At 45.2% G+C, this 25,154-nt stretch overlaps 1 protein-coding gene across 2 annotated transcripts in view; it reads right to left on the bottom strand.

The window, feature by feature from the left end:
• Positions 1–286: 286 nt before the first annotated feature.
• The window catches only part of arglu1b (arginine and glutamate rich 1b), a 60,443-nt gene continuing 35,575 nt past the window's right edge, over positions 287–25,154 (bottom strand). The window contains exons 2-4 of one of the 2 annotated variants that reach the window (XM_038819066.1): positions 14,240–14,465; positions 10,641–10,724; positions 287–1,180 (exon numbers count right to left, since the gene is read on the bottom strand). In XM_038819066.1, the coding sequence (XP_038674994.1) occupies positions 1,013–1,180; positions 10,641–10,724; positions 14,240–14,465 (478 nt within the window). In that variant the 3' untranslated portion in view covers positions 287–1,012. Of the gene's footprint in view, positions 1,181–10,640; positions 10,725–11,115; positions 14,466–25,154 lie in introns of both variants that reach the window. The other variant, XR_005463287.1, reaches the window with a different exon arrangement.

The following is a 25,154-nucleotide window of genomic DNA, read 5'->3' as shown; positions in this document are numbered from 1 at the left end:
AACTCTGGGTCAGCAATATCATTATCGGCCTTTATGGGCTGACGTCGTCTTTCCACAGCAATAATGTTGTACCATCGGGTAAAAGCAGCCATAAATTCTGACGTTGAAACATCTTATTACTTGGTCTTAATGTGCACTTGCTAAATGTATTGTATAAATGCATACAATATCTACCCAGTATCTTGCATGCATACAATCTCACACAGTCAACTATACAACATGATCAGCAATTGCAATCTGTATTGCAAAGTTTTTCAAACAAAAGATTAGAAACAATTATACTGGCTTCACAGTGCATTTAAAATCTTATTTTATTTGTGTAGTTTGTACATTTACAATATGGGGAAAAAGCAGGCTAACTTTGCTAAATGATGAAAACAAATCAGAACATGAAGAGGTATATGTACTGCAGGTCCAGACAATAATTCTCCTTGCCCCCAGAAATGTGGTGATTTTCCTTACCTGTGAATGTCAGGAGCCATTCTACTGACAATAGCATTGTATTTGTTAACACACCACAGACAGACTCCACAGTTAATTCAGGTTTTGTTGGGCTATCAATTTTGATTACAGATCAAATGTGTTTAAAATGGGCACCATTGCTAATTTGCTTCATTTACAGTTGATATTACTACATCATCCCAATACTACTTAACATTTACATCACATTGGGTTTGCTAAGTTAACTACAGCGGAACCCATCTTTAGATCATCTCTGTGAAGATCCCCTTAATCTTTCAAAGTCCCAATCTACTACAGCCAATTTGTGGAGAAAACTCATGAGGATGATTTCTGCTTGAGAACATTTTACATCTGCAAATCAGAGATGCTCTATACAGGGTTCCATTGTACTGATAAACAGGATGTTTGAATTTCAGTTTTAAAATCACATTTCTCATTCTGCTAAGAAATGTTGTAGAGCACAGCCCACATCTGATCATTCGAACTTTGTCTTTTCCAAAAACACTTCAACATGAAGCTACAAGGTTAAAAAAAGAACACAAGCACAAAGTTATCCAACAGAGCTTTTCAGTGAGAAGGACAGCTTTGGCCTGGACTTCCCCTTGCCCAGGATCAGTTTTTGTTCTTCCTTTTGTTGACGCTGTCTTTCTTGCTCAAGCTTCATCCTTTCTTCATGGATTTTTCTTTGCTCTTCAACAATTTTCAATTGCTCCTCAGCCTGTAAATTACAAATTAAAAGGTAATTTCATAGAAAATCAACAGTATTTCCTTTACAGAAAATAATTTATCCGACTTAGTGATTGGTTCAAAATGGTAGTTCAGACACAACCATTCTGAAACTCCGTCAATTCTATAGTATATATTTAAATAAACAATTCGGAGTAAATCAGCACTGAATGCTGAATTTGGTGCATCTGAGTGCTGTAGTGAGAGTTTGGTGACTGAGGGGGTATATGGGTTCATTTTTATCTAAAGTCTAGGGCACGATTCTCCGCCCCCACACGCCGGGTGGGAGAGTAGCGGGAGGGCCTCCCGACATTTTTCACGCCCTCCCGCTATTCTCACCCCCCCCCCCCCCCCCCCCCACCCATGCCACGAATTGGCGCTCGCCGTTTTTTACGGCGAGTGGCGATTCCCCGAGGCCAATGGGCCAGGCCTTCACGCCCGTTTCAACACGGCAGCAAACACACCTGCTCGCTACCGTTGTGAAACAGGCGCCAGATGCCCGTTTGGGGCATCTGGGGGCCCAATTTGCACGGCAGTACCACGGTCTCTTTTCCCTCCGCCGCCCCGCAAGATCAAGCCACCACGTCTTGCGGGGCGGCTGAGGGAAAAGACGCCAACTGCGCATGCGCGGGTTGGCGTTTTCCAACCTGCGCATGCGCGGCTGACGTCATCGGCCGCGTCAGCCGGCGTGACGCTTGACATGCAGCCTTGACGACCATCATCAAGGCCGTGACGCACGGGGCCGCGCTCCTAGCCCCGCCCGGGCGGGGGGGGGGGGGGGGTGGGGAGAGAGAATCGGCCCCTGAAGTGGGCGTGAAGGTTGCCGTGGGTCACGGCCTGTCCCACGGTAGCCTTTACGATTCTCCGCATTTGCAGAGAATCTCATCCCTAGTCTTTCTTTTATTTAGTTAATTAACTTAAAAGTTGCTGCTTGGTTTAGAAGAAGGTGAATTTTCAATCAGCTTTAAACAAAGGTTCTACTTGTAGGTACTTGCAGCTGGAGCTTGTTAATTAGTTAATTGGATTAGTCCAGTTTTCAGAGGCTAGAGTCACAGTATAAAAGTGATCCAGCTACATTGCAAACTTTGTTTGCACTGAGTGCTGAATGTGGTGCATTTGAGTGCTATAGTGAGAGTTTGGTGACTGAGGGAGTTAGGTGAGGAGGGAGCACGGTGCTCCTTTCATTTCATTTCCGCAAAGAGCGAGAAGGGAGCCAGGAGTTTACAGAGAGTGCAGCTGACTGGGAGCAGAGTCAGAGGGCGGAGGTCCAGTTGGTCCACAGGGCAGCTATATTCTGTAAGGTAAGAGGGAATGGAGGCTAGGGCAGTTGCATGCTCCTCCTGTTACAGGGAGGTAACCACACCCAAGGTACAGGACAAGAGTAGCTGGGTTACAGTCAGGGGAAAGAAAACAAACAGGCAGGCAGTGCAGGGATCCCTCGTGGCCGTTCCCCTTCAAAACAAGTATACCGTTTTGGATGCTGTTGTGGGGGGCATGAAGGCCCTAGCGGCCAGGTCTCTGGCACTGAGTCTCGCTCTAGGGCTCAGAAGGGAAGGGGGGAGAATAGAAAAGCAATAGTAATAGGAGATTCAATGGTTAGGGGAATAGATAGGAGATTCTGTGGTCACGAGTGAGACTCCCGGAAGGTATGCTGCCTCCCGGGTGCCAGGGATGTCTCGGATCGTGTCTTTAGGATCCTGAAGGGGGAGGGTGAGCAGCCAGAAGTCGTAGTGCACATTGGTACCAACGACGTAGGTAGGAAAAGGGGTGTGGAGGTAATAAACGAGTTTAGGGAGTTAGGCTGGAAGTTAAAAGCCAGGACAGACAGAGTTGTCATCTCTGGTTTGTTGCCGGTGCCACGTGATAGCGAGGCTAGGAATAGGGAGAGAGTGCAGTTGAACACGTGGCTGCAGGAATGGTGTAGGACGGCTTCAGGTATTTGGATAATTGGAGCGCATTCTGGGGAAGGTGGGACCTGTGCAAGCAGGACGGGTTGCATCTGAACCAGAGGGGCACCAATATCCTGGGAGGGAGGTTTTCTAGTACTCTTCAGGAGGGTTTAAACTAATTTGGCAGGGGAATGGGAACCGGGTTTGTAGTCCAGCAAATAAGGTAGCCGATATTCAGGACTCCAAAGCGTGTAGTGAGGCAGTGGGGAAGGGAACACTGACAAAGGAGAGTACTTGCAGACACGGAGATGGGTTGAAGTGTGTATACTTCAACGCAAGAAGCATCAGGAATAAGGGGGGTGAACTTAAGGCATGGATTGGTACTTGGGACTACGATGTGGTGGCCATCACGGAAACTTGGATAGAAGAGGGGCAGAAATGGTTGTTGGAGGTCCCTGGTTATAGATGTTTCAATAAGATTAGGGAGGGTGGTAAAGGGGGGGGGGGGGGGGGGGGGGGGGAGGGTTGGCACTGTTAATTAGAGATAGTATAACAGCTGCAGAAAGGTAGCTCGAGGAGGATCTGCCTACTGAGGTAGTATGGGTTGAAGTCAGAAATCGGAAAGGAGCAGTCACCTTGTTGGGTGTTTTCTATAGGCCCCCCAATAGCAGCAGAGATGTGGAAAAACAGATTGGGAAACATATTTTGGAACGGTGCAGAAGTCACAGGGTAGTAGTCATGGGTGACTTCAACTTCCCAAACATTGAGTGGAAACTCTTTAGATCAAATAGTTTGGATGGGGTGGTGTTTGTGCAGTGTGTCCAGGAAGCTTTTCTAACACAGTATGTAGATTGTCCGACCAGAGGGGAGGCCATGTTGGATTTGGTACTTGGTAATGAACCTGGGCAAGTGATTTGTTAGCGGGGGGAGCATTTTGGAGATAGTGACCACAATTCTGTGACTTTCACTTTAGTAATGGAGAGGGATAGGTGCGTGCAACAGGGCATAGTTTACAATTGGGTGAAGGGTAAATACGATGTTGTCAGACAAGAACTGAAGTGCATAAGTTGGGAACATAGGCTGTCAGGGAAGGACACAAGTGAAATGTGGAACTTGTTCAAGGAACAGATACTACGTGTCCTTGATATGTATGTCCCTGTCAGGCAGGGAAGAGATGGTCGAGTGAGGGAACCATGGTTGACAAGAGAGGTTGAATGTCTTGTTAAGAGGAAGGAGACTTATGTAAGGCTGAGGAAACAAGGTTCAGACAGGGCGCTGGAGGGATACAAGATAGCCAGGAGGGAACTGAAGAAAGGCATTAGGAGAGCTAAGAGAGGGCATGAAAAATCTTTGGCGGGTAGGATCAAGGAAAACCCCCAAGGCCTTTTACCATGTGAGAAATATGCGAATGTCTAGAGCGAGGGTAGGTCCGATCAAGGACAGTAGCGGGAGATTGTGTATTGAGTCTGAAGAGATAGGAGAGGTCTTGAACGAGTACTTTTCTGCAGTATTTACAAATGAGAGGGGCCATATTGTTGGAGAGGACAGTGTGAAACAGACTGGTAAGCTCGAGGAGATACTTGTTAGGAAGGAAGATGTGTTGGGCATTTTGAAAAATTTGAGGACAGACAAGTCCCCCGGGCCTGATGGGATATATCCAAGGATTCTATGGGAAGAGATGAAATTGCAGAGCCGTTGGCAATTATCTTTTCGTCCTCATTGTCAACAGGGGTGGTACCAGGGGATTGGAGAGTGGCGAATGTCGTGCCCCTGTTCAAAAAAGGGAATAGAGATAACCCTGGGAATTACAGGCCAGTTAGTCTTACTTCGGTGGTAGGCAAAATAATGGAAAGGGTAGTGAGGGATAGGATTTCTGAGCATCTGGAAAGACACTGCTTGATTAGGGATAGTCAGCACGGATTTGTGAGGGGTAGGTCTTGCCTTACAAGTCTTATTGAATTCTTTGAGGAGGTGACCAAGCATGTGGATGAAGGTAAAGCAGGAGATGTAGTGTACATGGATTTTAGTAAGGCATTTGATAAGGTTCCCCATGGTAGGCTTATGCAGAAAGTAAGGAGGCATGGGATAGTGGGAGATTTGGCCAGTTGGATAACGAACTGGCTGTCCGACCAAAGTCAGAGTGGTGGTGGATGGCAAATATTCAGCCTGGAGCCCAGTTACCAGTGGCGTACCGCAGGGATCAGTTCTGAGTCCTCTGCTGTTTGTGATTTTCATTAATGACTTGGATGAGAGAGTTGAAGGGTGGGTCAGTAAATTTGCAGACGATACGAAGATTGGTGGAGTTGTGGATAGTGAGGAGGGCTGTTGTCGGCTGCAGAGAGACATAGATAGGATGCAGAGCTGGGCTGAGAAGTGGCAGATGGAGTTTAACCCTGGAAAGTGTGAGGTTGTCCATTTTGGAAGGAGAAATATGAATGTGGAATACAGGGTTAATGGTAGGGTTCTTGGCAATGTGAAGCAGCAGAGAGATCTTGGGGTCTATGTTCATAGATCTTTGAAAGTTTCCACTCAAGTGGATAGAGCTGTGAAGAAGGCCTATGGTGTGCTAGTGTTCATTATCAGAGGGATTGAATTTAAGAGCCGTGAGGTGATGATGCAGCTGTAAAAAACCTTGGTAAAGTCACATTTGGAGTACTGTGTGCAGTTCTGGTTGCCTCAATTTAGGAAGGATGTGGAAGCTTTGGAAAAAGTGCAAAGGAGATTTACCAGGATGTTGCCTGGAATGGAGAGTTGGTCTTATGAGGAAATGTTGAGGGTGCTAGGCCTTTTCTCATTAGAACAGAGAAGGATGAGGGGCGACTTGATAGAGGTTTATAAGATGATCAGGTGAATAGATAGACAGTCAGAGACTTTTTTCCCGGGTGGAACAAACCATTACAAGGGGATATACATTTAAGGTGAATGGTGGAAGATATGAAATGAAATGAAAATCGCTTATTGTCACAAGTAGGCTTCAAATGAAGTTACTGTGAAAAGCCCCTAGTCGCCACATTCCGGCGCCTGTTCGGGGAGGCTGTTACGGGAATTGAACCGTGCTGCTGGCCTGCCATGGTCTGCTTTCAAAGCCAGCGAATTAGCCCTATGTCAGAGGTAGGTTCTTTACCCAGAGAGTAGTGGGGGTATGGAATGCACTGCCTGTGGAAGTAGTTGAGTCGGAAACATTAGGGACCTTCAAGCGGCTATTGGATAGGTACATCGATTATGGTAGAATGATGGAGCGTACATTAATTTGTTCTGAAGGGCAGCACGGTAGCACTGTGGATAGCACAATTGCTTCACAACTCCAGGGTCCCAGGTTTGATTCTGGCTTGGGTCACTGTCTGTGCGGAGACTGCATATACTCCGTGTGTGTGTGGATTTCCTCTGGGTGCTCCTGTTTCCTCCCACAGTCCAAAGATGTGCGGGTTTGGTGGATTGGCCATAATAAATTGCCCATAGTGTCCACAATTGCCCTTTTGGGTGGGGTTACTGGGTTATGGGGATAGGGTGGTGTTGACCTTGGGTAGGGTGCTTTTTCCAAGAGCCGGTGCAGACTCGATGGGCTGAATGGCCTCCTTCTGCACTGTAAATTCTATGATAATCTAGGACAAAGGTTCGGCACAACATCGTGGGCCGAAGGGCCTGTTCTGTGCTGTATTTTAATATGTTCTATAAGCTAATCCTTCAGCTGTCAGATTCATAAACATATTCTGGCATCTTGTGCATCCTGATTTTCTTCAGCATTGGCAGCTATGCCTTCAGATATCCAAGTCCTAAGCTCTGGAATTTCCTCCTTCAAACCTACCTCTTTGACCAAGCTGTTAGCCACTTGTCCTCATGGCTCTATTGGCTTAGTGTCCATTTATGTATGATTACACTACTATGAAGTACCTTGGTACATTTTAAAATGTTAAAAACACTATATAAATGGAAGTTTTATTAATTTAATGTTGGTCAACATTTCCGTGAACATTAAAATATAAAAATATAGGCAGGATGGCAGCACAGTGTTGAGCACTATCGCTTCACAGCGCCAGGGACCCGGGTTACATTCCCGACTTGGGTCACTGTCTGTGCCGAGTCTGCACGTTCTCCCCGTGTCTGCGTGGGTTTCCTCTTGGCGCTCTGGTTTCCTCCAACAAGTCCCAAAAAATGTGTTGTTAGGTGAATTGGACATTCTACATTCTCCCTGCGTGTATCCGAACAGGCGCCGGAACGTGGCGACTAGGGAATTTTCACAGTGACTTAATTGCAGTGTTCATGAAAGCTCACTTGTGACACTAATAAAGATTATTAAAATAATTTTTCAAAAAGATTTAACTTTCTGCAATTATACAGATTTTTTTTAAACAGTGAAGGGTTTCCGGCTACCGGAGGTTGGATACATGAACCATACAAGTTTGCACACACTGGTAACTTTACCGATTGTCATTATTTATCTGGATGCTGGATATTGGATTACTGATAAACTTTCATTCATTAATGTCACATGATAGGTTCTGCACGGGTGAAAAGGGGGATAAATCTGTAGACCATATAGTTGATTGTTGGGAAGTATGTTTCCCCGGGTGTTTATTCGCTGTAACCGGTTTTGATATGTTTGTAATAAAATATCAAAGGTCAATAACAGAGAGACTTGGTAACTAAGACACACTGATGAAGATATTCATTCCTTAATTACATTTAGAATTTGGGATAATTCAAATGTTCCTTTTTATAAGCGTGCATGCTCCTGTGAGGATACAGAATCTTCACTCATATCTGTAGCCAGTGGTTATGTGTGACAACACCTGGTAGAGCTAGCATTTTTGGACGAGCAATAGATCAGTAGGCAAGACATCTAAACACAACGGATCTGGAAAGTAACTGACACAACAGCAGTGTTCGATTTACCCCCAAGTTTTCAAGAACAGCCACAATTTCGAACTTTGATTCTTTTGGATGGTTGAGTGGCAGATGGACAAAGAATTATTACCTTCAAGATAGTCTACTGTACAGATCTGCATTCTGTGTTGGACTTATAATTAGGTTAAGGGACAGAAATAACCTTGCATTTATACACCCTAGTACCTTTTGTGTCTATTTTATTTCCCAGGTACTTCCAAAGCTAATTTAAGAACTTCAGTATTGTCTTGTAGGGAAATGCAGCAGCTAATTTGCACATCAAGATCCCACAAATATGAGATAAAAGTCCACTATGTACTATACATGGTGTCAGTTGAGGGGATAAATGTTGACCACAAAACCACTGCTTTCCGTTGAATGGTCTTTTGCGATCTACTACATTCACCTGAACAGATACAATAAAAGGCACTGCCTTCAAAATAGAGCACATTTAATACTGCACTAAGTATCATTCTAGATCAGCTTTTCCCAAACGGGGTTTTGCGAAACACTGGAGTTCCATAGGAGATATCCAGGGATAGGTCCGTATGGTAGGTTAAGATTTGAAAAATCTGTCCTTCCAGCTTGTTCAATCGAAGGTTTTTTTTATACTGCATCAGCTATAGATAGGCTCACCACTCAGCCTGCCAGCAGCTGATGCACTGAGAAGCCAGCGTCTTATTGGACGAGCTGCAAACTCTAGCAAAGTCAGTACTGAAAGTCCCAGGCAAGGTGAAGAGCGATGGCTGCTGGATGCAGAGTGAGGTAGGCTGTGGCGACGGGATGGGAGGCGGCCTCGGAGTGTGGGAGAAGGGGCGGCCTCAGAGGGTGGGAGTGTAGCAGCCTTAGAGGGTCGGAGGATAGCTGCCCTGGAGAGTGGGAGCAGTAGTGGCCTTGGAGGGTAGGAGAACTCGCGTCTTTAGAGGGTGGAAGCAGCCACGATGCAATGGATGAAGAGGTGAGTGGGCGAGAGCGAAAGGTGAGAATGTGTGCATAAAAGAGAAGTGAGGCTATGTGCATGAGAGAGGGTGAGTGCCTGTGTGTGAAAAAGGGAGTGTGTGTGAAAGAGATGAGTGTGTGCGCCCACGAGTGAGAGAGGTGAATGTGTGCGCAGGCATGAGACAGGTGAGTGTATGTGAAAGTGAAGGGGTGAGTGTGTGAAAGTGAAGGGGTGAGTGTGTACATGATAGAGGTGCGAGTGTGTGTGAGAATGGAGAGTGTCTGTGAGAGAGGAGGGTAAGTGGGTGTGTGAGAAAAAGAGAGAGAACGAAGAATGTGCGCGTGAGAGATAGGAGTGTGTGTGTGTACCAGGAGGGGGTTCTGTATGTGATAGAGAGGTATGTGAGGGAGGCGAGTGTGTGTGCTTGGGTGAGGGAGAGATGAGTGTGTGCCTGTGTGAGAGTTGAGTCTACGAAAGAGTGGTAAGACTGTGTGTGTGAGGTCGGGGGGAGTGTCTGTGAGCATGGGGTGAATGTGAGAAAAATTTTGTGTGAGAGGTTGGGGTGAGTGTGTGTGTGAGAGGTGAATGTGAGAGGGACAGGTGAATGATGTTTATGTAAGAGGTAAGAGTGCATGCATCTGCGTGAGGTGACAGTGCGTGAGAGAGGAATGTCGGTGTGAGAAAGATGAACGCGAGGTGGGGGGGGCTGTGTATGTGTATATAAAAGAGAGATGAGTCCAAAGGAAAAGGCTGCTATTCCCCTTTAAGGGGTTTACTTCCTAACTATAAAGAGCTCTGGTCTGCCCCATCCTGTATCGTTGGACTCAGCCATACGGCTACACGACTGTTACATTTTTTGAAAACCCTTCAAACGAACTCAGGAACTTGATGAAGGAGTTACCTGGTTTGACACTAGATCAACTGTTTTCAACAATACAAAGTCAGTATGATAGAAGCAAAAACAAAATCAACAATTCCACTCAGCAACCAGGGAACCTCTGGCCAGAACTGCCAGTGAATTATGCTTGTGACTGATTTTGAGAGAAGCTGTATGGGAGTGAGAGAGAGTCACAATGCCATTTTCTTGGTTACACAAGCCAAAATTCAAAATGATTAGCACAGAGGAATGTTTGAGAATTTTCTATGAGCACACTATTCTTACTTTCTTACTGAGCAATATAGAGCTGCTCTTGTGCAAATTAAACTCTCCAGCCTATCCAGTGAACTGGAACTTTGGATGCTTTAATAGTCAAGATTGTAGTCCAGTGAAGCATTCATTCGCACCAAACTGTGTGGCTTCTGCCACAGAAAGTAATTCAATGATATTGGGCTGAAGACATGCCATAAGAGTCAGCACAAGTATGAGCCGTTGATATTGACCCACACTTTTGGGCATAGTACTTAAAAAAATATGAAAAAATACATGTGCATTGTAACTGTAAGAAAGGAAAACTAAGTAATACTTCTATTAGATCAAGATTGATCATGGCTTCCGAAAGCAGCCAAGTTTGCAGATATATTTCCCTTCCTATCCTTACAAGATAATGACAATGCATTGTATATGTGGACGTTACTAATTTGAACTCTCATCAAAATCAAAAACCATTCCATCTTATGATGACATATCACACAAAAGATTTTGTTGGACATTTAATATCCCTATTATCTATTGTAAACTGCGGAAATCACATTTAAGACATTAAATAAGGCAATCTTATAATTATTTTAATAATGCTTACCAATTTAGCTTGAGCTTCTGCTATTTTTCGATTATTTTCCTCCAATATTCGCTCAAGTTCTTCTCGTTTAGCTCGTTCTTCCTCCTAAATAGGAGACAAATGATGTTACTAGAGAGAAATAATTTTAAGATTGCATCTACACTAGCTGCTCCTTCCCTTAGTATACTTTCCTTCCTCTATCCCCAAGACAGCCACCTTTTTATTGCCATTCATGTGAACTAGTTTGCCCTTACTTAAATTCTTCCTGGGTTTAAACCATCCCACCCCAGCCCTCAAACAGCAATGACCCAAACCCTCCTTCGTCAGGCTTGCTGATATTACTACTTTTTTAAACCACACAATACAACTGCTAAAGAAACTTTACCAATTACATTAACAAAAATAAAAAAAGAATAGATTTTTCTCGTCAATTACAAATACCTACGTATTCTTTACCTATAGCTCCATTAATCAGCATTAAAAGTTGAATATTTACTGTCTCGTCCAGTGTCCTGCAGAGTGTGCTCCTCGGCTGCCATATGCGCCAGCTTCCTCTTTAAACTGATTTGTACTGTTAGCTTGGCAACACCTGCATCAGCAGCTCAGCCAATAACAAGAAACACAACACAACGTAGGCTGAGCTGAGGAATGCAGATGTTTACGGTAAGAAGAAACAATATAAATCACCATTCCTAAGGCAAACAATTAATAAGAAAGATACATTTACTGTTAGTGAAAAATACAAGCTTTAATCCATCCTTTTGTGGAACTGAGAGCATCTTTCACAGTAGGAGAAATGATGGTTTGTTCCGTTCTGAGAACACATATGTAAGTGCCATTTAAGCTACTAGTGATCCAGTAACTTTTCAATGTCAAGGCACTATTTGTTATTACAAGTTAATGAGTAAATGCTGAATAAATTATATATATTGACCTTGGGATCAAACCATTTTATAATAACTACTTCAGTTATTTTGTGCACTTGCAAGTTTTCAGATCAGCCTGCTACAAATTTCTGGTCAACAAAACACCCACCAAGCACTTCGGGTTAACAATTTCACACGGTGCACAGAACGGAAAAAATACATCTTCAGTACGGTGAATGGCCCAGGAAATTTGCCCTTTGTCTGTAGGATGACAATGCTAACATGAAGCCAAGCGAAACTATCAAGAGACATGAAAAAGAAAAATGATCTTACTATGATTAGTAATGTGCTACAAGCTGGCACTCATCAACCCTGGAACTTCAAATAACCTGAATACAAACAAGTTAGAACGCAAATCATAATACAATAGGCATTATCTTACAGTATATCAATACACTCTGAATATTTTACAACTTTGATAAGTGTGTTTAAATAAAATGAAATAAAATACATTAAAGTAAGATAGCACTGACTATCATGCAGCTTATAATACAGTACTGTTCATAATATAAACTCAGTTTGAAGGTGTTTTTAATTTTATGAAGATGGCATATAAATTAACTATACTGAGTTCTTCACACATTTTGTGTCTTCCTTGGTTGCATTAAATGTAAAGAAAATATCGACTGCCTCTCCTTTCAAGGAGCAGACAAGAACATTTAGAAATGAATATGTGTTTAAGTCCAATAGGACAACTAAATATAGTAACTAAAATAATTAATGCTCCTTCACTTAATGTCAACAGATTAATGCAAGAAATTTCAGGTTAATTTAACAAAACTTAAAAATACGAGTAAACTAAAACTGCACGGCAACGCAGCCCAAAATACCGCTGGTTTTATTTCTAAAACAATAATCAGCATATCTTTACCAGCAAACCAAACTAATCACTAACCCTTTGAAAACTTTGCGGAACTTTAAAATATAGTCCTACTCATCTATGATGGTGTATTGATCATGCTAATTTTGTTAATGTGGTTTGTCAGCAAGACGCAAGTAATCTTAATCTACAGTATTATTGTCAAAAAAAATTATAGGGGAATAAAAAACTTGCATTAAAATTATCTTTTCTTGAACAAATTTTTAAAAAATATATCAATTAATAGATTTTACACCGGGTTCCTAAAAACGATGAAATACTATGGCTGCTGTGTGTTAGTTAAAATTCCAGGCTTTCATCTAGTTTATATGGAATTGAGGTATGAAGGCAGAAGACAGGGAGGAGTGCATGAAATTAAAGAAAGAAGTGCAGGAACAGGCAATGATCGGAGGTGGGGGAGCCAAACAACAAAAATTAAGTCTGAGGTTTAGAACTGATATATGGGAAATAAGTTAAAGCAATTTCTCTATCTACCCGTTATTTACAAATACATCTGATCCACGGTGGAACAAAAAAAAACTTACCTGAAGATTAGGTCTGAACGACATAGTGTTAATAAAAATATTTGGTAATTACAAAAAATTGGCAAGTTAAGCACACCAGCATTTACAATGTTGTCGACATAAGACAGTAAATATTTGGCATGAATACACAAAAAAGGAACTGGGGCTTCAATTTGTGCCAGTGTTGAGTGGGGTGTTGCCATAAATGTGTAGGACCATATTTGGTATAAAACTTCACAAATATTGGTTTGTTCAGAGCATATGGTGAATTAAACACTATTTTGTACCCCCCCCCCTAATTCCATTCAACAATGTCCAAAGTTAACGGTTAAACTACTTGAAAGAAAATGCGTACATTGATGAAAGCCAAGTTACTCCACACTCAAAGGGTTAATGTTAGATTTTTGAAGTTTCCATGGACAGCTAGATACTGCACCTCTCTGTAAGATTAAGCATATCATTTCAGAATCCAAAGGGTGATGAGTGCCAGCAAAATTCAAATATAGTAGCAATTCACTATTTCACAGGAAGACATCTTCCAGCTTCTAGACCATATAACATACAGGATGTCTAGCTTCAAGGAGGGACTCACCAGTCGTCAATAGCCCTCTTGGGAGGAATAGGTACTTATAACTACACGATGGAGGTGGGTTATAAAGGACTAGCTCCAGTCCCACAAGAATCCTTTGAATAAAATGGAGGCTGATATCAGAAACCTCATGATAACATTTCCCCTTTATAATCTCAAGATGGATATACAGCAAACATAAACCACTTGCCATAAGCAAGTACTGCAAGCTCAGCCACTTTAACCTACTTCAGCATTGAAAAGACTAAGTCGCTTGGAATAAGGATGGAAAAGTGTTTACACAAATAAAGGGCAAATTGCTAGCCTGAAAAGCCTTTAAAGAAAAAGCTTTTGCACGGTTAGGTTAACTCAAATTCTGCAGCCATGGCAAAAGTTTCAATTAAACTTAAGTGTGGAAAAAGATTTTCACAGGTATTGATATGCTGGCACATTAGTATTATTTCACCAACGGTTCTTGAATTTAAACAGCAAATGCCATGGAACAATGCCTTGTGTAGCCTAATTAAATACTTCGTTCAGCATCTTAACTATTATAAAAGGTTGGTTTGCACATCAAAAGAAATACAACTTAAAAAAAAACAACGCTGTGGTACTGCAGACTGCTGGAAAGGGACAGACGTATTCTGATTCCATTTACTGATGAAGATTAAGTGGTGACCATTGACTGTGACTGAAAGTTTTGCCATGGACTGTCGTTTGCTTTTCCAACGATCGAGCGTTACCTCTCTAGCTTTCTGTGCAGCAAGCTCAGCATGTCGCTGTCGCTCAAGCTCCTCCAACAGTTGCTTTTCCATAATGCGCTTGGCCTCCTCAACACGCCGGAGTACCTCACGCTCAATTTCATCTTTACGTTTCTCCAACTCTTCTTCAACACGTTTTGCCACAAGTTCCTCAACTCTTCTTGCTGTTTCTTCTTCAATCAGCTTCTCTTCGATTTCCTGCTGTCGGCTTAAATAGATGAGTGAAAACAATTAGTAACCAAGTTGTTAGGATGATGTGAAATATGTATGTGATATTAATCTTTAATTTAATTGGCTGATCAAACATACATTGAATAGCTTTAAAAAGGACTTTTAAAAAGCAAGCAAAGCCATTGGCTTAAGATTGCTGCCATAGTCGCATGACATCTGTTATTACAAGCTGACCAGTTTTCTGCAAGGTTCCAATGTGGAATACAATTAGGACATGCCCAGGCAACCTAAAATGGAATTTCACACTTGTCAATGTCCAGATCTACTTAAAAATATACAATGAAACTGCCTCTACACAACGAGTGGAGACAAAGTCGACCAAGACACACATATACGGAAAGATGTTCTTCCTATGCCATCAAGGTGGATAATGGTTCATTCAGAAGTTAATGGCTGGGGCACTACAGAATCCAATCACCTCGGCCATAAAACAATGTCCATGAGCTAATAGCTCTCGAAATCATTATAGGGAGGTGTCATGTGACCAGAATTTTTTTGCATGCCTTTTATTACAGCACGCAAATTGGAAAGCAGTAACTTGGAAGATACTTTCCAATTGGGACAGTAATTCTTTATTCATTTGAGGGATGTAGGAGTCACTGGATCGGCATTTAATACCCGTCCCAAACTGTTTTCAAGAGGGTGGTGGCGAGCTGCCTTCATAAACCGCTGCCATTCTTGTGGTTTAGGAGCACCCACGTTGCTATTTGGGAGAGTTCCAGGGTTTTGACTCAGCAAAAGTGAAGGAATGGCAATGTATTTCCAAGTCAGGATGGTCAGGGACTTGGAGAGGAACTTGTAGGTGGTATTGTTCCTATGAGTCTGCTGCCCTTGGCCTTCGAGATGGTAATGGTCATGGATTTGAAAGATGTTGTTTGAAGCTTGGCAAGTTCCTACAGTGCATCTTGTATTTGTTACACACTGCTATTAAAGCTGCACTCATCCAGGCATTTGGAAAGTATTCAATCACACTCAAGCTATCACCATAATTTGCACACAGGAGCCACATATTGTTTTATTGTCTTCACCCTGCCTTTACTTCTGGGTGTGGAATTCCTCCAAAAATTCTGGGCGGAATTGATCAGTCAATAAAAGTCATTTTGTGGGATGCTCATGGTTTCCTTCTCCAGGTTCAAGTATACTTCCATAAAAAGAAGATTAAGTGGCTCAGACAACACCATTCTGTAGCCGTTGGGCTACAATCTTTATGTATTTAGTTAAGGAACATCTGCACTACTGCAATTTGTTTTCGCTGAATAAAGACACTCTGAGCTGCAGCATAAAAATCCTTCTTTAATAATAATCTTTATTGTCACAAGTAGGCTTACATTAACACTGCAATGAAGTTACTGTGAAAGGCCCTCAGTCGCCATATTCCGGCACCTGTTCATAGAATTCAGAATGTCCAAATTACCTAACAGCACGTCTTTTGGGACTTGTGAGAGGAAACCCATGCAGACACGAGGAGAATGTGCAGACTCCATACAGACAATGACCCAAGCTGGGAATTGAATCTGGGACCCTGGAGCTGTGAAACAATAGTGCTACCCACTGTTCAGATGTATTGATGATCCTGATATGCAAAATATTATTTCACTGCGACTTAGATGGATATATCCAGAAATAGGACGCAACTCTATTATTCAAATATTTGTTTTCTTTAAAAAAATACAGCAAACCTATATTCAATCCCCATTTTATGAGTAAATACTATGTCTCGTTCAAGTTCAGGAAGCACTAACTGAAGAAATCCAATGATACTGCCTTCCGTACTTTTGTCAAACGAGTTCATGTTGACATTCTGCCTATATAAACAAGACAAAACATTTGAAACTCCTTTTTGAGTTACTCAAATTAAAGGTGAATCAGGAGTACCGGAGAGGAGATTAATTGAGGCCCAGGTTTGGCGTCAGACAATTAACTAAGGAGAACTGGAGCAGATAAATAAATTTGGAATCCCAGGAAGAAGCTGGTGATAATTGTAACTGCGTTTTTCTTTCTCCAGAGCTATGGAGTTAGTCTAAGCTGTAAAACTAAAAATATTTTTAAAAGGTCAAGTAAAGCATTCAGTTTTCTTATATTTAAGTGAAGTCAACAGAAGGGAAATGAGTAGCTGGTAAGTAACTCTTTTTAAAAAGTGGTATGGTTTATTAGTAATAGCTAGGTTTATTATCCAAATAGACAAAGGAATGCCAGGACAACTCCAACCTCTTGAATCCTGCATTATGTGGGAACTCCAGGATGCTCCCAGTGTCCTCGATAATGATATATGCCGGAAGTGTCATCGGGTGCAGCAGCTTGTGCTCCGGTCTTTGGAGCTTGAGCAGCAGATGGCAGGCACACTGAGAGATTGAGTGTTTTATGGTAACACATTTATAGCTGTGGTCAACTCACAGCTAAAAGTATGCTAGGGGAGAAGGAATGGGTGACCACAAGACTGTCAAGAAGAAACAGGTTTAAGTAATGCAGGAGACCCCCAAATGCATCTCATTAAATCCAGTTCTGAATGAAGATAAAATTGATGGTTCATTGGGGAAGTTCAGCCAGAACAAAGTCCATGGCACCATGGTTGGTTCAGCTGCACAGGAGGCAGGAGAACAACTTGAAGAGTGATTGGAGATTCAACAGGAGAATACGCAAGCATTTGTCCAGCTGCAACGTGAATGCAGGATGGTACATAACCTCCTTCATTCCAAGGTTAAGGATGTCACTGAACAGCTGCAAAGTATACCGGGGGTGGGGGTGAACACCCAACATTCGTGGTCCACATCAGTGCCAACAACATAGGTAGAAAGACTGACCCGCCAATCAGAATTTAAGGAGCTAGGTAGGAAATTAGTAAGCAAGACCTCAAAAGTAGTGAGTTCCAGATTATTTCAGGTACCACGCGCAAACAAGTATAGAAACAGGAAGTTTTAATGTGTATGTGGAAAGATGGGGAGGAGGGAGGTCTTTATATTCCTTGGACATTGGGACCAGCTCTGGGGGAGATGAGGCAAAAACAGGAGGAAAGGGTTTAAACTAAATTAATAAGTGTGTGGGGACCAGGAGGTAATATTAGCAGGAATACCAAGGTGCACGGAATATTGGAAGAGCCAGATCCCCGATACCATTGGAAAAGAGTAAGATGTTAGGTAGGTTCAGAGTAAATTAGTGTTGTTGTGCATGTATGTGAATGTGCAAGAGTGTGGTAAATAAGATTGGCGAGTTGCAGACACAAATAGCCACGTGAAAATATGATAGGGGCTATAATGAAGAAGTAGCTCAAAGGATAGGGCTGGGTATTAAATATATCTGGATACAACAGGTTCAGAAAGATAGGAAAGTGGGACGGGTAATTCCTTAAGAATAACACTGCAGTGCTGGAGAGAGGATGCCCCAGAGGGATCAAGGACAGAATCTATCTGGTTAGAACTAAGGTACAAAAATGTGCAATTATATTTCTCAAAGTAGGATGTAAGTTACTAACTACTGGAAAAAAATTTGCAAGGAAATTACAGAGAAGTGCAAGAATTATAGAACAGCAATAATGAGAACTTTAATGTTCGAAATGGGGCAGTTGTAGTGCAAAGAGCAAAGAGGGGTAAGAGTGCCTCGAGTGTGTTCAGTGGAATTTTCTTTTTTGTTTAAACTCCCCCCCCCCCCCCCCCCCCCCGTTTGCTGCTGACCTCCTCACTTCACGTTCCGCAAGGAAGTCAAGGAACGGTTGCCACCGCCTGGAGAACCCCAGCAAGGACCCTCTCAAGGCAAACTTTATCCTCTCCAAACCTAGAAACCCAGCCATGTTACTGACCCAAGTCTCCACACTTGGGGGTTTCGTATCCCTCCACATTAACAAGATCTGTCTCCGGGCTACGAGAGTAGACACTCCTGACCCCCTTTAGTCCAGAACTACTGGAAGCCCTCCCAGCAGAACACCGTCACAGCAGAAGAACCTCGAGAAGAGGTCTGGACGGCAGCCACCAACAAGTGTCACAACGCACGCTACGAGAGTAGACACTCCTGACCCGCTTTAGTCCATAACTACTGGAAGCCTGCGGACCCAGGACAAAGCTAGAGGCCATTGTTCCCTGATCCGGCAGTCCCCTTATCCAGGTAAGTATTTGGTCTATTAGTGGTAGGATTAGCCTAGTCTTATAGTTTTATATGCATGATTAGTAGATTACTGTAATATAATAAACGTGTCTTGTTTGAACTTACTAACTGGTGTATGGATTTATTGCTTTGAACCTGAACTTGAAACTTGTAGCGGTATCTTAACGATACCTGGCGACTCCAAAGCTAAGGAACGAAAAAGAGCCAAATTGAGTGTTAAGCACACTCACCCAGAACGAGCAACACAACGCAGGTTGATAGAGTGGTCAAGGCGGCATACAGCATGCTTGCCTTCATCGGACGGGGTATTGAGTACAAGAGTCGGCAGGTCATGTTACAGTTGTATAGGACTTTGGTTAGGCCACATTTGGAATACTGCGTGCAGTTCTGATCGCCATATTACCAGAAGGATGTGGATGCTTTAGAGAGGGTGCAGAGGAGGTTCACCAGGATGTTGCCTGGTATGGAGAGTGCTAGCTATGAAGAAATGTCGAGTAGATTAGGATTGTTTTCATTGGAAAGACGGAGGTTGATGGAGGACCTGATTGAGGTCTACAAAATTATGAGAGGTATGGACAGGGTGGATAGCAACAAGCTTTTTCCAAGAGTAGGGGTGTCAATTACAAGAGGTCACAATTTCAAGGTGAGAGGGGAAAAGTTTAATGGAGATGTGCGTGGAAACTTTTTCACGCAGAGGGTGGTGGGTGCCTGGAACGCTTAGCCAGCGGAGGTGGTAGAGGCGGGCACGATAGCATCATTTAAGATGCATCTAGACAGATATATGAACGGGTGGAGAACAGAGGGAAGTAGACCTTGGAAAATAGGGGACAGGTTTAGATAAGGGATCTGGATCGGCGCAGGCTGGGAAGGCCGAAGGGCCTGTTCCTGTGCCATAATTTTCTTTGTTCTTTGTTTTACACTTTGTGGACATGGGAGAATAAAGAAAACTCCTTCGCCCTTGGCCTAGCAAATCTTCACGGGTCCACTACCCCCATCTGGTCCATGAACCCCCTCAGGACCTTGGCCGCTTCCTGCCTCTTACCCGATCTAGACCTAGACCGGTCCAGTGCCAGGTCCAGGACCGTGTTAAAGATGCCCCCCCCCCCCAATTACCAGACTGCATGTGACTCCATAGAACATAGAACATAGAACAGTACAGCACAGAACAGGCCCTTCGGCCCTCGATGTTGTGCCGAGCAATGATCACCCTACTTAAACCCACGTAACCCGTATACCCGTAACCCAACAATCCCCCCATTAACCTTACACTACGGGCAATTTAGCATGGCCAATCCACCTAACCCGCACATCTTTGGACTGTGGGAGGAAACCGGAGCACCCGGAGGAAACCCACGCACACACAGGGAGGACGTGCAGACTCCACACAGACAGTGACCCAGCCGGGAATCGAACCTGAGACCCTGGAGCTGTGAAGCATTGATGCTAACCACCATGCTACCGTGAGGCATAGAACATAGAACAGTACAGCACAGAACAGGCCCTTCGGCCCTCAATGTTGTGCCGAGCCATGATCACCCTACTCAAACCCACGTATCCACCCCATACCCGTAACCCAACAACTCCCCCCCCCCATAACCGTACTTTTTTATTAGGACACTACGGGCAATTTAGCATGGCCAATCCACCTAACCCGCACATCTTTGGACTGTGGGAGGAAACTGGAGCACCTGGAGGAAACCCACGCACACAGGGGGAGGACGTGCAGACTCCACACAGACAGTGACCCAGCCGGGAATCGAACCTGGGACCCTGGAGCTGTGAAGCATTTATGCTAACCACCATGCTACCGTGCTGCCCTTCGAGTTCCAGTTCCGGAATTCCAGTTCCGGAATTTTACTCAACATTCGCTTCATAAAGTCCGCATCGCCCCAATTCGGGGCATACACATTCACTAGCACCACCCGGGCCCCCTGTAGCTTGCCACTCACCATAATATATCTATCCCCTTTATCCACCACAATACCCCCCGCCTCAAATGTCACCTGTTTGTTCACCAAGATTGCGACCCCCCCTGGTCTTCGCATCCAGCCCCGAGTGAAAGACCTGCCCCATCCATCCCTTCCTGAGCCTAGTTTGATCAGCGAGCTTCAGATGCGTTTCTTGTAGCATGGCTACGTCTGCCTTTAGCCCCTTCAAGTGAGAGAACACACAGGCCCTCTTGACTGGCCCATTCAAGCCCCTTACGTTCCACGTAATCAGCCTAGTCGGAGGGTTAATTACCTCTTCTCTTCCCCCCCCCCCCCCCCCCCCACCGGCTGACTAACCATCCCCTTTTTTATGCCAGCCACGAGTCCGCGTCCCCTGCACACTCCAGCCCCCAGCCAGAAGCTCCCAGTCCCGACTCCCCCGTTGACTCTGAAAGTTGCTTCCCCTACAGCCAGCAAAGCAGCATCCCAACCCTCCCCCCCCCCACCCCGCGATCCCCCTCTCCCAAGTCAAGCATCCGCTTAACCTCACTTCCCACCCCCCGCATTGCTCTCCCGTAAGTCAGCTGACTCATGCTGACCCCGGCCGCTCCCGCCTCTACCTCCAATCCCACTGTTGGCTCCCTCTACGGCTCTCCAACCCCCCCTCCCCCCCACCCACCCACCCAAGTGAGGGAAAGAGAGCCATGTGTCAAGAAAGTAAACAAACAAACTTCGGGTGCTATCCCCAACGATGAGCGACTCAGGTATATGAGGTATATTCCTACAAGGAGAAAAATAGGGCAAGCAAATTCAGAGCTCTTCGATGACAAGAGGGATGAAGGTGAAGATGAAGGGTGTTTATGACAGATGTCAGGTGGATAACCTAAGAACCAGACTGAATGTGGAAGATTCCAATGAGAATTTAAAAAAGGTAAGAGTGGATAAGAAACTGGTAGGTATTTTGAAAAGGAATCCAAATGCCTTCCATGGGCATATAAATAGTGAAACTGACTAGGGGACAAAAGGGGATTTAAACATGGAGGCAGATAAATAGACGGTCTGAACTTGATAAGGGACCACAACCAAGATGAGTTACATTTATGGACACGATAGAAAGTGACAATTATAAAAGAAGAAAACTAGAGAATCTAGCCATAATTTTTCAATCTTCTTTATAAATCAGGGTATGGTCAAAGAAATCCAGCACAGATTTGGTACGGTTAAATTGTGTTTAACTAATTTGCTTACATTTTTTGATGAATGTCAGACGATCGATGAGGGTAATGTTGTTGATGTGGCATACATGGGCAGGTTAGTTGGATTGGCCACACTAAATTGTCTCCAAAAAGGTTCAGTGGGGTTACGGGGATAGAGTAGGAGGTGGGCCTAGGTAGGGTGCACTTTCAGAGGGGGTCGGTGCGGATTCTATCGGTCTCCTTTTGCAATGTAGTGATTCGATAATTATTTTTTTTTTAAAATAATTTTTATTGAAAATTTTTGTATTTATACAACAATAACGCACCTTAGTAAAATACCAAAAATAACAATAATATTAACAATCATAAACATTCGCCCCACCCCCATGCACAACACAGCATTTTAACAACAACGCAAATTAACACAATATAAAGTTACAGAATAGAAACTACAATAAGGAACACCCCCCCCCCCCGCGTTGCTGCTATTCACCACGATACCTATCTTTGCGCCAGGAAGTCCAGAAAAGGCTGCCATCGTTTATAGAACCCTTGTATTGATCCTCTCAGGGCAAATTTGACCCTTTCCAGTTTTATAAATCCCGCCATGTCACTGATCCAGGTCTCCACACTTGGGGGCCTTGCATCCTTCCACTGTAGCAGAATCCTTCGACGGGCTACTAGGGACTACTCCCGGCTCTACCGCAACTCCACAAATCGCGAGTCCTCACCCTGGTTTGACCCTGGATCCAACCACCCTCGACACCGTCCCCTCCACCCCCTTAATCCCCCATCCTTGTTCCCCGGGATGAACCGATGGTTGCCACCCAGTGGAGCCTCCATCGAGCCCCCTGTTTCCCCCCCTATGCCGCCTCCACTGTCCCCAGATTCTTAGGGTCGCCGCCACCACCGGGCTCGTGGTAAACCTCTTAGGGGTGAGCAGCAACGGTGCCGTTACCATGGCACCCAGGCTCGTACCTCTACATGACGCCATCTCCATTCTTTTCCATGCCGCCACTCCCCCCTCCATCACCCATTTACGCACCATTGACACATTGGCCGCCCAATAGTACCCCAGAAGGTTGGGCAGCGCCAGCCCACCTCTATCCCTCCCTCGCTCCAGGAACACCCTCTTCACTCTCGAGTCCCATGCGCCCACACAAAGCTCAGAATACTGCTAGTCACTCTCCTAAAGAAGGCCCTGGGGATAAAGATGGGCAGGCACTGAAAGAGGAACAAGAACCTCGGAAGCACTGTCATTTTGACGGACTGTACCCTCCCCGCCAACGATAATGGCAGCATGTCCCACCTCTTGAACTCCTCCTCCATCTGATCTACAAGTCTGATGAAATTATGCTTGTGAAGAGTCCCCCAGTCCCTGGCCACCTGCACCCACAGGTACCTAAAGCTCTCCCCTGCCCGCCTAAGTGGGAGCCTACCAATTCCTTCCTCCTGGTCTCCAGGGTGCACCACAAACACCTCACTCTTGCCTAAATTTAATTTATAACCTGAAACGGTCCCAAACTCAGCTAGAAACTCCATCACCCCCGGCATCCCCCCCACCGGGTCCGCAACATACAGTAACAGGTCATCGGCATACAACGACACCCTATGTTCCTCTCCACCTCGCACCAAGCCTCTCCACCTCTCCGAATCCCTCAACGCCATCGCCAGCGGCTCGATTGCCAGTGCAAACAACAAGGGGGACAGGGGGCAACCCTGCCTGGTCCCTCGGTAAAGCCGGAAGTACTCCGACCTCCTCCTATTCGTGGCCACGCACGCCGTCGGGGCCTCATACAGCAGCCTTACCCATCTAATGAACCCTTCACCAAATCCAAACCTCCCCAACACCTCCCATAAGTACCCCCACTCCACTCTATCGAAGGCCTTCTCTGCATCCAGCGCCACCACTATCTCTGCCTCCCCCTCAATCGCCGGCATCATGATGACATTCAACAATCTCTGCACATTCGTGTTCAGCTGCCTTCCCTTCACAAAACCTGTCTGGTCCTCATGCACAACCCCTGGCACACAGTCCTCTATCCTGGTGGCCAGGATTTTTGCCAGCACCTTAGCATCCACATTGAGGAGAGATATGGGCCTGTATGAACCACACTGCTGGGGGTCCTTGTCCCTCTTTAAAATTAAAGAGATCAGCGCCCACGACATCGTCGGGGGCAAAGTCCCCCCTTCCCACGCTTCGTTGAGTGTCCGCACCAGCAAGGGGCCCACTAGATCCACAAACTTTTTATAAAATTCCACCGGGAACCCATCCGGCCCCGGTGCCTTCCCTGACTGCATCTGCCCGATCCCCTTAACTAGCTCCTCCAGCTCAATCGGCGCACCCAACCCCTCCACCTTCTCCTCCTGCACCTTCGGGAAAGAAAGCCCGTCAAGGAACCTCTCCATTCCCCTCCTCTCCCCCGTTGGCTCCGACCGGTACAGTTCCCTGTAAAAGTCCTTGAAGACCTCATTCACCTCTACCCCCTTCCGCACCACATTCCCACTCTTGTCTCTCACTCCAGCAATTTCCTTAGCCGCATCCCGCTTGCGGAGCTGATGAGCCAACATCCTACTCGCCTTTTCACCATGTTTCGTACACTGCCCCTTGTGCCTTCCTCCACTGTGCCTCCGCCATTCTAGTGGTCAGCAAATCAAAGTTAGCCTGCAGGCTGCGCCTCTCCTCCAACAGTCTCTCCTCTGGTGCCTCTGCATACCTCCTGTCCACCTCCAGCATCTTTCCCACCAGTCTATCCCTCTCGCTCCTCTCCCTGTGTGCCCGGATGGATATCAGCTCCCCACGAATCACTGCCTTCAGGGCTTCCCAGACCATCCCCACCTGAACCTCCCCCGTATCATTCACCTCGAGGTACCCCTCAATACTTGCCCGGACCCTCCTACACACCTCCTCCTCCGCCAACAACCCCACATCCAACCGCCACAACGGGCGCTGGTCCCGCACCTCTCCCATCTCCAACTCTATCCAATGCGGAGCGTGGTCGGAGATTGTAATGGCCGAATACTCGGCCTCCTCCACTCTTGGAATCAGTCCCCTACTCACCACGAAGAAATCTATCCGAGAGTAGACCCTATGTACGTGGGAGAAGAAAGAGTACTCGCGTGCCCTCGGCCTCACAAACCTCCATGGATCCACCCCACCCATCTGGTCCATAAACCCTCTCAGTACCTTGGCCGCCGCCGGCCTCCTACCTGTCCTAGAGCTGGACCGATCCAGTGAAGGATCCAACACCGTATTAAAGTCCCCCCCCATGATCAGACCTCCCGCCTCCAGATCCGGGACCCGTCCCAACATACGCCTCATAAAGCCCGCATCGTCCCAATTTGGGGCATACAAACTAGCCAGTACCACCTTTTCTCCTTGTAGTCTGCCCCTAACCATAACATACCTGCCCCCCTTATCCGCCACCACCTCCGATGCCTCAAACA

Source organism: Scyliorhinus canicula, chromosome 14, assembly GCF_902713615.1.
Source record: "Scyliorhinus canicula chromosome 14, sScyCan1.1, whole genome shotgun sequence".
Classification (NCBI taxonomy): domain Eukaryota; kingdom Metazoa; phylum Chordata; class Chondrichthyes; order Carcharhiniformes; family Scyliorhinidae; genus Scyliorhinus; species Scyliorhinus canicula.
Note: the sequence above shows the minus strand (reverse complement) of the source record. Positions and strands in the feature narration are given on the sequence as shown.